This window comes from Temnothorax curvispinosus, unplaced genomic scaffold (assembly GCF_003070985.1).
Source record: "Temnothorax curvispinosus isolate PA1 unplaced genomic scaffold, ASM307098v1 QBEX01003408.1, whole genome shotgun sequence".
Lineage (NCBI taxonomy): Eukaryota > Metazoa > Arthropoda > Insecta > Hymenoptera > Formicidae > Temnothorax > Temnothorax curvispinosus.
In genome coordinates this window covers 1,220,410-1,232,400 of record NW_020213188.1, presented here as the reverse complement: position 1 = coordinate 1,232,400, position 11,991 = coordinate 1,220,410, and the positions used below count along the sequence as shown (strand labels likewise).

The window sequence follows — 11,991 nt, the reverse complement described above, 5'->3', positions numbered from 1 at the left end:
CACCTCTTGTCCCATCATGCTCCCCGCATAACTCTGACGATTTTTCGCAGCTCTCGAGAGACGCGTATACTCTAGCTTCGCTATTTATTTCTTAACATATTCTATTTATATTGTAACGTGTTTCCCACATAATTATAAATAAAATATAAAAAATGTTTAACGTTGTTAATGTTTTTATGTATTTTTTATGTTTAAATTTTTTTAACTTGAAGCGTTTGATGTTTTTATATAAATATTACAAAACTCAAATAATGATTTAATGGTTAATTAAATAAAATTAAAATTAAATAATGATTGATTAAATAAAATTATAAGTAAAATATTATAATGTATAATATTATAAAATTTGTACAACCTTTGAAAGCACGTGCTAAATGCAATGTCTTTATTTAAATATTATGAAACCTAAATAATGTTATTAATAATATTAATGTAATATTACAAATTATACACTAGAAATAAATAATATTATAAAACCTACACAGGCATTAAAAGCCTGTGCTAAACGCGTGATGACAGAAGTCTATTTATAAGACGGAAATCTATTAAAGAAGAAGAAATGTTTATTATTTAGAATTTTTAAAATGACGGACATATACGAATCCCCTGCGCACTGACGCGCTAGTCAGCTGATTCTGTGGCGTGATTAACTTGTCCAAGAACCGGATTAGTCAATGCGGGACACCACTGGATCACAGTTGGGCAGTCTATTCTCGACAGCGTTTTCTCGGCGCCGAGCGATGTTATTGTATGGTTATGTACTATGTAGAATAGGCATGCGACACACGTGATCGCAATCTGACGTTAGAATTAACGATAATTATATAAACTGACAGCCGCGATTGGAATACATCTCGAATTACACATTCTGAATTAACGTCGTCAATTGCAATGCTGTCACTGACGATGCTCCAACGAGCTCTGTCCGGTAAAACGGCTCCCTGCCTGAGTCGTTTGTTGTCCCCGAGACAGGTAAACAAATTCTCCGACACGGCTGCCACGAAAAACGAGAGTAGCGGTGAGTTGAATACCGGCGAGTCGCGGGACAAACCTGTCGCGAGCGACGTCGAAATTCCCTCGGGCGAGGAGAATGTTTCTCGCCTCCTGAAGGAGGCTGCCACTTACAGCGATGCCCAGGATACAAGCTGGGCAACGACCCCCTACCCGGCCGATGCCCCGACCTCCGTCGAGGAGGAAGTCGCCAAGCCGAAGGTCGATCCGTTGGACACCTGCGTCGTGCTCTTTCCAGGACAGGGTACCATCAAAGTCGGCACGGTGCAGAAGTACTTGCGTTTTCCACAGGCGAGAGAATTGTTCGAGATAGCCAACGAGATTCTGGACTACAATCTGCTGAAGCTCTGCCTGAATGGTCCGCAGGAGAAGCTGGATCAGACCCGCTTCAATCAGCCGGCCACGGTGGTGAGTTCGCTGGCTGCGCTGGAGCGACTGCGCGAGGAAAGGCCCAGGGTATTCGAAACGTGTAAAGCAGCTGCGGGCTATAGCGTGGGGGAACTGACTGCCCTGATCTTCTCAGGCGCTTTACCCTTCGAGGATGGCATCAGATTGGTCTCCGTGAGAGGCGCCGCGATGCAGTACGCCTCTGAAAAGTGTCCTCAGGGAATGCTGTCGGTCCACTGTACTCCACAGGCTGCAATAACGGAGGCGTGCAAGGATGCTCAGAAGTGGGCGCAAGATTGCGGCGTAGAGGTGCCAGTTTGTCAGTAAGAATCGTTTCATGCATTTGTAGAAATGTTTTCTTGTCGCACATTACATACATTTCATGCAATCGATTTGAATTACTATGAAATTGAGTTTGTGATAATTTATAAATGCTTGAGAGGGATGTGGCACTATGTTAGATATTATAGAAAGAATTGTTGTAGGGTGGCAGTATATTTGTACACTCAATCGAAGATCCTGGCTGGGAATACTCAGGCTCTCGAGTACATAGAAAAGAACGCAAAGAAATACGGATTTTCCAAGTTGACCAGGCTGCCGGTGTCGGGCGCATTCCACACAAAATTGATGGAACCGGCACTCAAGTCCTTCGGCAAGATGCTCCATACGTTAGAATTCAATGATTTTAGGTGTCAAGTCTATTCCAATTGCAAGGGGCACGTCTATGGCAATCCGTCGTTAATTAAGAGATATTTGGTGAAGCAAATCGTGACGCCTGTCAAGTGGGAGCAGAGCATGCAGCTGCTGTACAACAGACCACCGGGAACCGACTTTCCGCGAACCTTCGACGTAGGATCGGGAGGAAGAATGTCAACGATTTTAAAGTTAATTAATGCAAAGGCCCATGAAAACTGTATAGCCGTCTAGTCTCTTTTATATTTCTCGACAGCGCTAAAAGGAAGTCTGAGAATACATTTGACAATGTTATTTTGTATATACTTGTTGATTAACTTTATTCCTATTGACTTGGGACTTGTGAAAATAAAGAGGATCAAAATTATATTAAATACGAAAAATACACGTGTTTAAATTTATTAAAAATCTATTTAAATATAAATTTGACAAGAGCATCAGTACATTTTTATTAGCGAATGAGCAAATATGTATTTCGTTTATCAACTGTAAATTATAAATATTCGGCTCGATGCGTGTAACGATTGACGCTCCAAGCGTTTGCAGCGCCAAAAATAATCCTCTTATTTCTAAAAGGTTGGAGTCCCTGGTCCCTGCAAGTCCGGCAAGTCCCTGGTTTTCACGCATGGTATCCGCCGGTATCGGTGAATTGTCCGTTGTAGAATAATTAATCTAGCCGCATTATGAAGCTAGTAAGGTACGTAAGATATGTGAAAACTTATATAATAAAGAAGACGTCGCGAGGACATTGAATTTTTCACGCGTGCAATGACTCGTCTGTATACTTTCTGTGAGAATTCGAAGCAATTACTTGCGCGCAACCTAACCTATACTTTAAATGTTTTTGCGCGAAAACATTGATTATTTCTCGGAGGAATAACGTCTTGTTGCTTTTGCAGATTTTTGATGAAACTCAGTCACGAGACTGTGACAATAGAATTGAAAAATGGGACCCAAGTTACTGGAACGATTACAGGTACGTCGAAGCAATGTTTTGTTATTACGACTTGGCATCAGGTTAAAGATTGAAATCTGTGTGGCTACTGGCTGTGTAAAATTAATCCCACCACTGATACGGCAAAAATCACATTATAATTGAGAATTTATAATATTTAACGGAGCAAGATTACATTATTGTGGTTGTAGAATTAATTATAAATTATTTCGTTGCAGGTGTCGACGTTGCAATGAATACACACTTGAAAACAGTGAAAATGACAATAAAGAATCGTGATCCCATACAGTTAGAAACTCTCAGTTTGCGGGGTAACAATATTAGATATTACATCTTGCCTGATTCTCTTCCCTTGGAAACATTATTGATAGATGATACGCCGAAGGCTAAGGCCAAGAAGAAGGAAGCTGCGAGAGGTACATATAGCATATTAATATATATCTTTCAATATTTCAGTGCTGTGCATGTATAAACATATCCAGCAAATGGCACGCTATGGATTAGTTCAAGTGTTCGCTGAATTCAATAAACATGAGTATGTTACGTGCCTGATTTTAATAATAAACAAAAGTATTTTTAGTGCTGAAGTGCGATACAGACGGTAGAGTATTCCGCGCAATCTGTTTATAAAATTATTCAGCACTGAAAGGGTTAAATCCAATAAATATTAATCCGATTATGTTTTTAACATCAGGTCTCTGTATTTCAAAGAGAATATTTTCTATCTCTTTGTAGTTATCGCAATTAACAAAAGTTTTCTGTAGTTATTAATCATACTATTTGTTTGTAGGTGCTGCCCGTGGCAGAGGACGCGGCGCCAGAGGTGGCAGGGGTGGTAGAGGTGGCCGAGGTAGAGGAAGGGGCAGACGATAGTGATATTCAACGTATTCTTCACTTTCAATATACAAACTTTTCTACCTTTGTGAAAACGATCAATATTCTGCTAATTTTATAAGTACGTATCTATGTGAAGCTATTCTCCCGATGTAGCCATGATACTAAGTTTCAAGATAACGTGGACATCTATTTTTAACAGATTTAAATTTAGCATACATTGATACAAGCATTCCGATATTTTAATTTTATATTCAATTTTATTATTCGATATGCTCAAAGAAAGATTTGTAAAATTGATTTCCTTCAAGCATATATAGTCGCATATGTATTTGCTGTATAGTTACCTATGATTTTTCATTGTAATACGATTCAATTAAATAAATTAAAATTTGTTATTTGAATCTATTAATTTGAATTTTACAGTATTAAATATAAATTTTCCTGAAAGAAATTACAATTCACAATTACAAAAATCACGCTAGTACAAATTACACTTATTTCATCACGCAATACCATTATAAAACTACTACTCGATTAAATTAGAATGATAAGAGTGTCTCTGTAATTTAATTTAAATAACAAGGACTTTCTGAATAAAAAAGTATCGACAAAGCAATCAATGTTCCATCAATTATTAGATTTAAATGCGTAAGTTCACTTTTGTTATACTCACATTAACGAACTTCAACGTACACTCGTGTATTCGTCCAAGCACTTCTGTCAATATTTACGTGACACGAAACGCGACGACTCGTGACAATGTAACTTGCACGTCACTCGCGACGGTCTCGTCCCAAAATGTTCGCGCATGATTATGTGGAGATCATCAAAAAGGCTGATCATCGATTGCATACAGTTCGTCATTAGATGCGGTCGCAGTTTCGATGCAAATGATTTGGATGACATTTCCGATTACGACGTCCTGGATGTTCCTAGTAATGTCACCCCAGTTGTAGCGAGAAATGCATTTCTTTAAAAAGTTTGCTTTATTTGATGAGGCAAGCTGTTATTTTGCCGTATAATAAAAATAGCCAGAGCGCAAAGTTATCATTTAATTCTTTACACAATTTATTTTGACACGATTTGTTTATACAACTTTGCCTCTAATTATATAACTTGAAAAAAATTTACTGTCAGATTTCTACAAAAATACAGATTGTATCAACGAATTAACAGCTGATTCGAGTATTCGCCAAACTGAGAAAAAAAAATGTTAAAGTTTGAATTATAATATTGAAAATTTTTAATTATATTTTTACATATAACAGACTATCTAGTTGATCAATTCTGTTAATATTATTATGTATTTTTATTATATAAAATAAAATAATTAATTTATTATACTATTATACAATATAAAGAATCGAATCATTTTGCATCACTACAATCAACTATAATCACTATTTATCAGTGACAGGAAATTTAAAAAATAAGAAAATTATAGCAATCTTATGGTATTATACATAAATCTTAAGTGGTAAATTAACCGAAGATATTGTCGAGATTTGTCGTAGTTTGCAAATTGCCGGTATCGTAATAGCGAACGCGAAATCGTGGACGATTAATCTTGGGCAATAATAAAAATTATTTTATTGTCTTGGCTCGCTCTCGGCGTTCTCGACGGCGTAAGCCCGGGCAAAAACGATCGATATTGTAGACCCGGGGTAGCTTTACGACAAGACATAAAGTGCTTAAATGGACGGTTCAATATCCTCGTAGTGCATTTCCAACCGCAAACGTTCGGGCTGCCAAGGCAACCACGCCAGGACGACCTCCAGCATCGACCGGACGCGCCGGGAGCAAGGAGGACCTCACCGCCGGAAGTGGTGACCAAGGTGTTGCAGGCCCTCGAGGAGATGGGCGAGCCTGTAAGACCGTCGGCAGTGGAGAAGATACGCGGAGCTTCGCCGAAGCCCCTAGGGTACCTGCTGCATTCGGGAACACCGTCGACGAGGACGAGCTAACTGCAGATTCGCCACTTCACAGTTTCAGCGAACTTCTACCCTAGACTCCGCGTCCGGAGTTCTTGTTACCTCGGACCACTCGGGACTCCCGTACTTGTGGATTCCCAGAAGAAGCGAACGATCCGTCCGTGTAAAATATTCGACGTTTCGTTCTTGCGATTTTACCCTTTTCTTCCTTCCTTCCTCTTATACGGACGCTTCAGTCACGTCTTAATTGTGTAATAATATTGTGCGCGTATAAAAATAAACTGCATACAATCCTTGAAAGATCCGTGGAGACTTTGCAGTTTTGATTGCTTAGCAAGAATCATTGATTGCGTTTTTAATATACGATCCTATATTTTGTCTGGCTATATGTTGTATATTGTCGTATTTACTTCACCGAAAAATGTATCGACGACTATTCGACTATCGAAAGCTATTACAATAAAATCTTGTTACAACAAACATGGTCCAATTCCCAAGTTGCGAAGGATTAAATGAAAGTGTATGTATAAAATTTGATAGGTGCTCGATTATATTCGTGATTTATTGATCGGTACAAATGGACGCAATTAAATTAGTAATGAACAAAGTTGCGATACGCAACATCTCTTTTAGCGAATTTGGGTGGATGCACTAGTGCGTACAATCTGCAGGCTGTTGTACACAAATTTAGCAATAAAGGAGAGATATTACAAATGATTACTTTTTAACTAAATAATAATTGTATTATTTGAATAAACGTTCATGAGTAAGTTTTATTTTACGTATATTCAGTTTAAAAACAAATTTTTATGCTATTTTCATGAATAACAAATAAATGAACGTTACGTAATAAATATCTACAATAATTGAAACCTTTGTATAAATCCTTTTTAAACTACGCATTTTAACAAAGACTGCCGAGATTCGGAATATATATACAAAGGCACAAAGGATACTGCGTACTACGCAGTATATCTCTTTATACAAATTAAGCTTTCAGTGCGTATTTAGTGCATGCAATAGCCGAATTCGCCCTTCACCAAAATCCTTTTACAAGAACCCGATAACGCCGCAGGCGACACGTTCGCCCGCCGATCCGGTCTTCAGACTCTCCTCGGTTCCACCGCGGCCGAGGTCGTCGGGTTTCGCGTGGATCACCAAAGCCCTACCTATCGCACCCCGAACACCTACCAGGCTCAAATAGTGATCCATGCCGTCGATCTGCACCACTCCGTCCTGCCCGACCTCAATATTGCCGAGATCGCCGACGTGACGTAACGGATCACTCGGTGCACCGTGATTCACCTGAAACGTAATCACTCTTCGTTTACCGTAACGGAGAACGGAGAGAGGGAGCGCGTTATCGGGGGAGATCGCGACGGTTCAATTCGCGAGGCGCGAGGCTATCAATTTTTGCTAATCGTGTCACATTTGCATTCAGAAAGTTCAATGTGGCAACGGTAATGTAGTTTTTTTTCCCCTAGAACTCAAGGGAAATAATCTGAAAATTTAACTTTCTCGACTTTCGAATTAGTTTTCTCAGAGGCCGAGAAAAGTTAACTTGGAAAAGTTAACTTGCGAAAGCGGTGACTGAAGAAAAACAGTTTAGATAACTTTTCATGACCTCCACGCTAGGAATCTCGCAAAATTTTACCGTCTATATCTCTTATAATAACACAACGTGAATCTCTCTGCAATACTTATAAATTTATAATTTTTATAGACCAGCTGACACGAGAGAGAGAGAGAGAGACGCAGAAACGATGTTGTAACATGAAACCCGTATTATATTATACGTCCATATGACGAGAGAAAAATGCTTATTTATATCATATAAACTGATTGCGCATAATTTAGAATTGCGCGCAATGCCGTCGTTACCATGTACGGATTGAAATGCGGGCCAGCCGAATTGCAACCTTTCCTCAAATCCCCTTTTTCGTGCACGTGGAATCCGTGTAAGCCCGGATTTAACCCCGTGATTGTGCCCGTGACCCTGACCCCTTCGGGATGCTGCTCCAACGTCAGCATCCCTCGAGGCCCGTCAACCGGCGAACCATCCTCACCGAGAGCTTTCATCTCCACCACGGCCTTCAGACCGACTGCCTGCAAATTACAAAAGATCACGATTATTTCAGACGTTAATAGATTGGCAACAAAGGTCAACGAAAGTAAAGGTAACAAAAGATTTTATTCGACAAATATTATATAAACGGGTAGCGTCTTTTTTTTTTAAGAGATAAATAACGCAAAATTGGCCTCTAATATAATTATATATAAAATATTAAAATATCCTAAAAAAATAACTTTTTCGATCAAAAATCCATATAGACTGGCGACTCCGAGTAGAACGAAAATCTACGTGACCTACGAGGATCTACGAGGAAGCAATTTGTTACAGCTCGATTATAGCTCGATTAATCCATAAATGCTACCGCGCGAGCGGAGTCCCGCGGGAGAACGCGAAGACCGGAAATTGATAATGACGCGTCCGCGAATCGTGTACGAGTGATACACTATGTAGCGTACTCGGGAACGGTGTGCTTCCTATCTAATTTGATCCATCAACTGGATCGTATTAGAGTTGCGCCACTCGCGCTCACCTTGATTCACCTCGCGCGACTCGTACGGATGTCGAGTCTTATCTATTTTCCTTTTTTGTTTAAGCGAGGTTGTGGTTCACGAGTAAAATCTGCAATTACCAATGCGACCAGGGGTATAATCTACGGCGACGATGAAGCGGCTAGAAACTGCGTGCAAGGTCGGCCGAAGTGAATCGCCGCTTCGTTAGAATTGCACGGGGCATAGGCGAAGAGCGATCACTCGTAGTGAAAGCGTCCTCGTGGCATAACGACGCGCACCAGTCGGCGTCCTTCGCGATGTTTAAATAACTTAATGGCTAATTATGCAAATTTCCGAGGATTAAAGATGGACTATGTGGTTAATGACTAATGATAGAGACGCGCCACGATGGACGAACCGATGAATTGTATCGCCACGTTCGTCGCAGAGTGATGAAGAAGTCACGCGCATGGTAAATGTTTACACGAGATGCACGCGACGAAAGAGAAGGATGCTGCGGACGGAGTGTCGTTTAAAACGACGTACTCTTATCGTCTCAACGCTAAACGAGATTGAGTTAATGTATATAATACTATTACATTTTTATACATTTATATTTTTATTTGAATAAAATATTAAATATTAATCTATATACTTTCTTTATCAAGAATAGAAAAATTGCTTGAGATTTTTATAGGATTTTTATTTCTGTAAATAATATGGTATAATAACAAACAAATATGTGAAAACATATCGTTCGATTTATCGATGCAAATTTTTATTGTAAAATATGTATATTAATAAAAACGAGCTAATGCAACTCGTTTTCCTTCATGCGTTTTCCTTCTGTACCCATATGAATAATAAATTATTGTATTCTATACAATTCTCGTTTCACCGTCTTGTAAGTAATGTCGAATGACAGATGATTGCTACTTCAATAACGTTCGGCGGAAATGTTTGTAACGGCTGTTATTTGCACGTAAGACTATAAATATAACGATACTGATTACCGCGAGCATTATTGAGATCCAACAGTAATCACATATATCGAGCAGCGAAATTATGTACCGAGTTTAATCAAGGGAAATCAAAGTTCGATGAATGGCGACATAAGAGGAGCAACTCCGTTAAAGTTTGAGAGAAAAGTGAAAGGATGTTCAATGAACATTTTCGCACAAGTCTGACAAGATTACGTAATCTGTTTCAGGTCACGATAAAGATCCGTGTGAGATTCGAAACAGTTGGAATTGCAAAGTGAAAAAGTCGAAATCAATTAATGGTTAGCGATTATCTAATCAAGAATTAGAACGTTTTTTTAAGTGAATGTGATAAAGAATTCGTAACATTAGTCACTTAAGGTAAATGTACCAATGCCGGGACACTCAAGACCTATGTCTGGACATCTTTATCACTTTAGCTTTTAAATAAGTATAGCGCGAATTAAAATCAAAGATAAAGATACAATACAAGAAAAATATTTTTATTTTTGACTCTTTGATTTTAATTCGCGTCATAACTTATTTAAGGATTAAAATGATGAAAATATTTAGACATAGGTACGTGTCCAGACATTGATACATTTACCTTAAAATTTTCTCTCAAAAATGGAAACTGAAAATATTTTTTCATAATTATCATAAACATTACGATAATATTACAGTAACAATACAATGATTTTTCAATTCAATATATCTACAGAAATTAAATTATATTAAACAAATATATATAGCGACAATTTAATGATTAATAAGCGATTAATATTAAACGATTAATATCAAATTCCAAGCTTGTCAGTAGTTAATTATATAAAAATGATATAAATTCCGTCACACATTAAATAAAATTATTGCATGTAAAATGAAGATAGTGTGTATGAAAAATAGGTCTTTCAATCATCGTAATTACGTATAACGTCATAAAAATTCATCACATATTCATAAAAAAAAAACCAAAAAAATTTAAATACGTACAAAATAATACGGTTCCATGTAGACCTCATAGAGATCGCTTCTGGTTCCAGGATAACCCGGCAAACTCCTGATGAACAGCGTCCTGTCGTTCACTGATTGTGAGTCCGCCGTCCTATCGTACGGCCCAGCCCTCGCGATCGCAATCATACCGATCACTATCAATAGCCGCCACATCTTGTGAGCCAGGAGTCCCGAAGGCGTACCGGAAATATTTAGTAGCGATTTGGTCCTCGCGAGGAGTCCTCCAAGTCGATCGAAGGATAAAACGAGTCTGGCGGCAGGACCCGACGGCTTCTCCGAGGTCTGCCTGGTGTGTTTCTCCTTCCTCCTTCTCCCTGCTGTACTACCTCCTTCTTCTCGACTCAATTGCCACAAGATCTGGCAGCCCGAGATTCATCCACTTCTCACGATAACGATCTCGGGAGCCGTACCGATCAAGGGAGCTGCCTCCGGGACTACCGCTCTTCGAAGACTGCTCTTCTCGGAGAAGAAGAAGAAAAGAAGAAGATGAAGAAGTAGCAGCAGCAGCGGCAGCAGCAGAGGTAGAACTAGAAGTCACCGGTTCGATTCCCCGTGGCGTGTATTTATGCGTTGCGTCATCGGCGAGTCACGACGAGGACAAGGCAGGTTGTAGGTTGGGTGCCAAGCTGCCGAGGGACGCTGTGGCACCAGGGGGTCTCGATCGCGAACGAGCGATACCGATTTAACGAGACGCGGTCTCGCGATCGCGTAATCGCTATCGGTCCGATCGGCGATTGCGTACGCGAAACGCCGTTGCCCGGTCCCTCCTTCTTCCTCTTTTCAGATACATCAGTTCGGTGGATCACCGTGCTCGACATGCATCCGCCGCATAATGTTCTCCAATGCACGTGGCCCACGCGCGAAACCAGCCAAGTGAAAGCGAGACGTGCCCCGCGGGCACCTCTCGCTGCGGGCTGACGGATCGCTTATACTTCGCGGTTGATACCGCGGGCATTATCTAGACACAGTCATCTAAGTAACTCTAAAGCGAAGGTGAAAAACTGCGAAAACCGGGACGAACAACTTTCGTGGTTATCCAACCGGAACAGCTGTTGCGTGAACCTCATCATCGTTAAGGGCGGTATAATTGATTCGAATATAGAAGTAAAATTACAGAAAATAATAGAATAAACTAATTGCGTTGTAGACGATCATTGATGTATCGCTATAATTTACGTTTAATTTAAAATGTCATTCAAAAGCAAAGAGTAGTTTAATTTCAGAACAGTATAATTATAGAAATATTGAAAATAAATGTAGATCGAGAAGAAAAAAAAGACAGAGTGATAATTAATTGGTAGACTTTTATCTATATGGCTAATAAAATATTTTTAATTTTGAATGAGGAAATAAATGAGATTAAAAATTTATGTAGAACTGTATATTATATTTTGTGATAGATGTTCTCGTGGAAAAAACAATAGAGTTACTCGAATCCCACGTTACTGATAGAATAATTAATAACGCTGCCGGCAAAATACATTAGTATATATTTTTAATTAACGGTATTTGATTTGAATATTAAAAAGCTAATGAGTCTCGTGCAGGAAATTCGATATTGTCATGAATATTAATCGATTTTTTACTGTTAATATCGACGCTATATTAAATTTTTATCAGA

The 11,991-nt window shown here is 39.1% G+C and overlaps 3 protein-coding genes across 3 annotated transcripts; 2 read left to right on the top strand and 1 right to left on the bottom strand.

Annotated features, from left to right (window-relative positions):
• The first annotated feature begins 651 nt into the window (after positions 1-651).
• LOC112452473 (probable malonyl-CoA-acyl carrier protein transacylase, mitochondrial) lies at positions 652-2,476 on the top strand. Its single transcript, XM_025012703.1, has 2 exons — positions 652-1,721; positions 1,884-2,476. The coding sequence occupies exons 1-2, from the start codon at positions 892-894 to the stop codon at positions 2,323-2,325; spliced, it is 1,272 nt and encodes a 423-aa protein (XP_024868471.1). The 5' UTR covers positions 652-891; the 3' UTR covers positions 2,326-2,476.
• A 201-nt stretch (positions 2,477-2,677) lies between these two features.
• On the top strand, positions 2,678-3,975 carry LOC112452488 (probable small nuclear ribonucleoprotein Sm D1). The gene is made up of 4 exons (XM_025012731.1): positions 2,678-2,788; positions 2,991-3,067; positions 3,265-3,462; positions 3,837-3,975. The coding sequence occupies exons 1-4, from the start codon at positions 2,775-2,777 to the stop codon at positions 3,917-3,919; spliced, it is 372 nt and encodes a 123-aa protein (XP_024868499.1). The 5' UTR covers positions 2,678-2,774; the 3' UTR covers positions 3,920-3,975.
• Positions 3,976-6,341: 2,366 nt separating this feature from the next.
• Positions 6,342-11,080, bottom strand: LOC112452438 (superoxide dismutase [Cu-Zn]-like). The gene is made up of 3 exons (XM_025012638.1): positions 10,350-11,080; positions 7,696-7,920; positions 6,342-7,119 (listed from the first exon to the last, which is right to left on the bottom strand). The coding sequence occupies exons 1-3, from the start codon at positions 10,521-10,523 to the stop codon at positions 6,865-6,867; spliced, it is 654 nt and encodes a 217-aa protein (XP_024868406.1). The 5' UTR covers positions 10,524-11,080; the 3' UTR covers positions 6,342-6,864.
• Between the last annotated feature and the right edge of the window lie 911 nt (positions 11,081-11,991).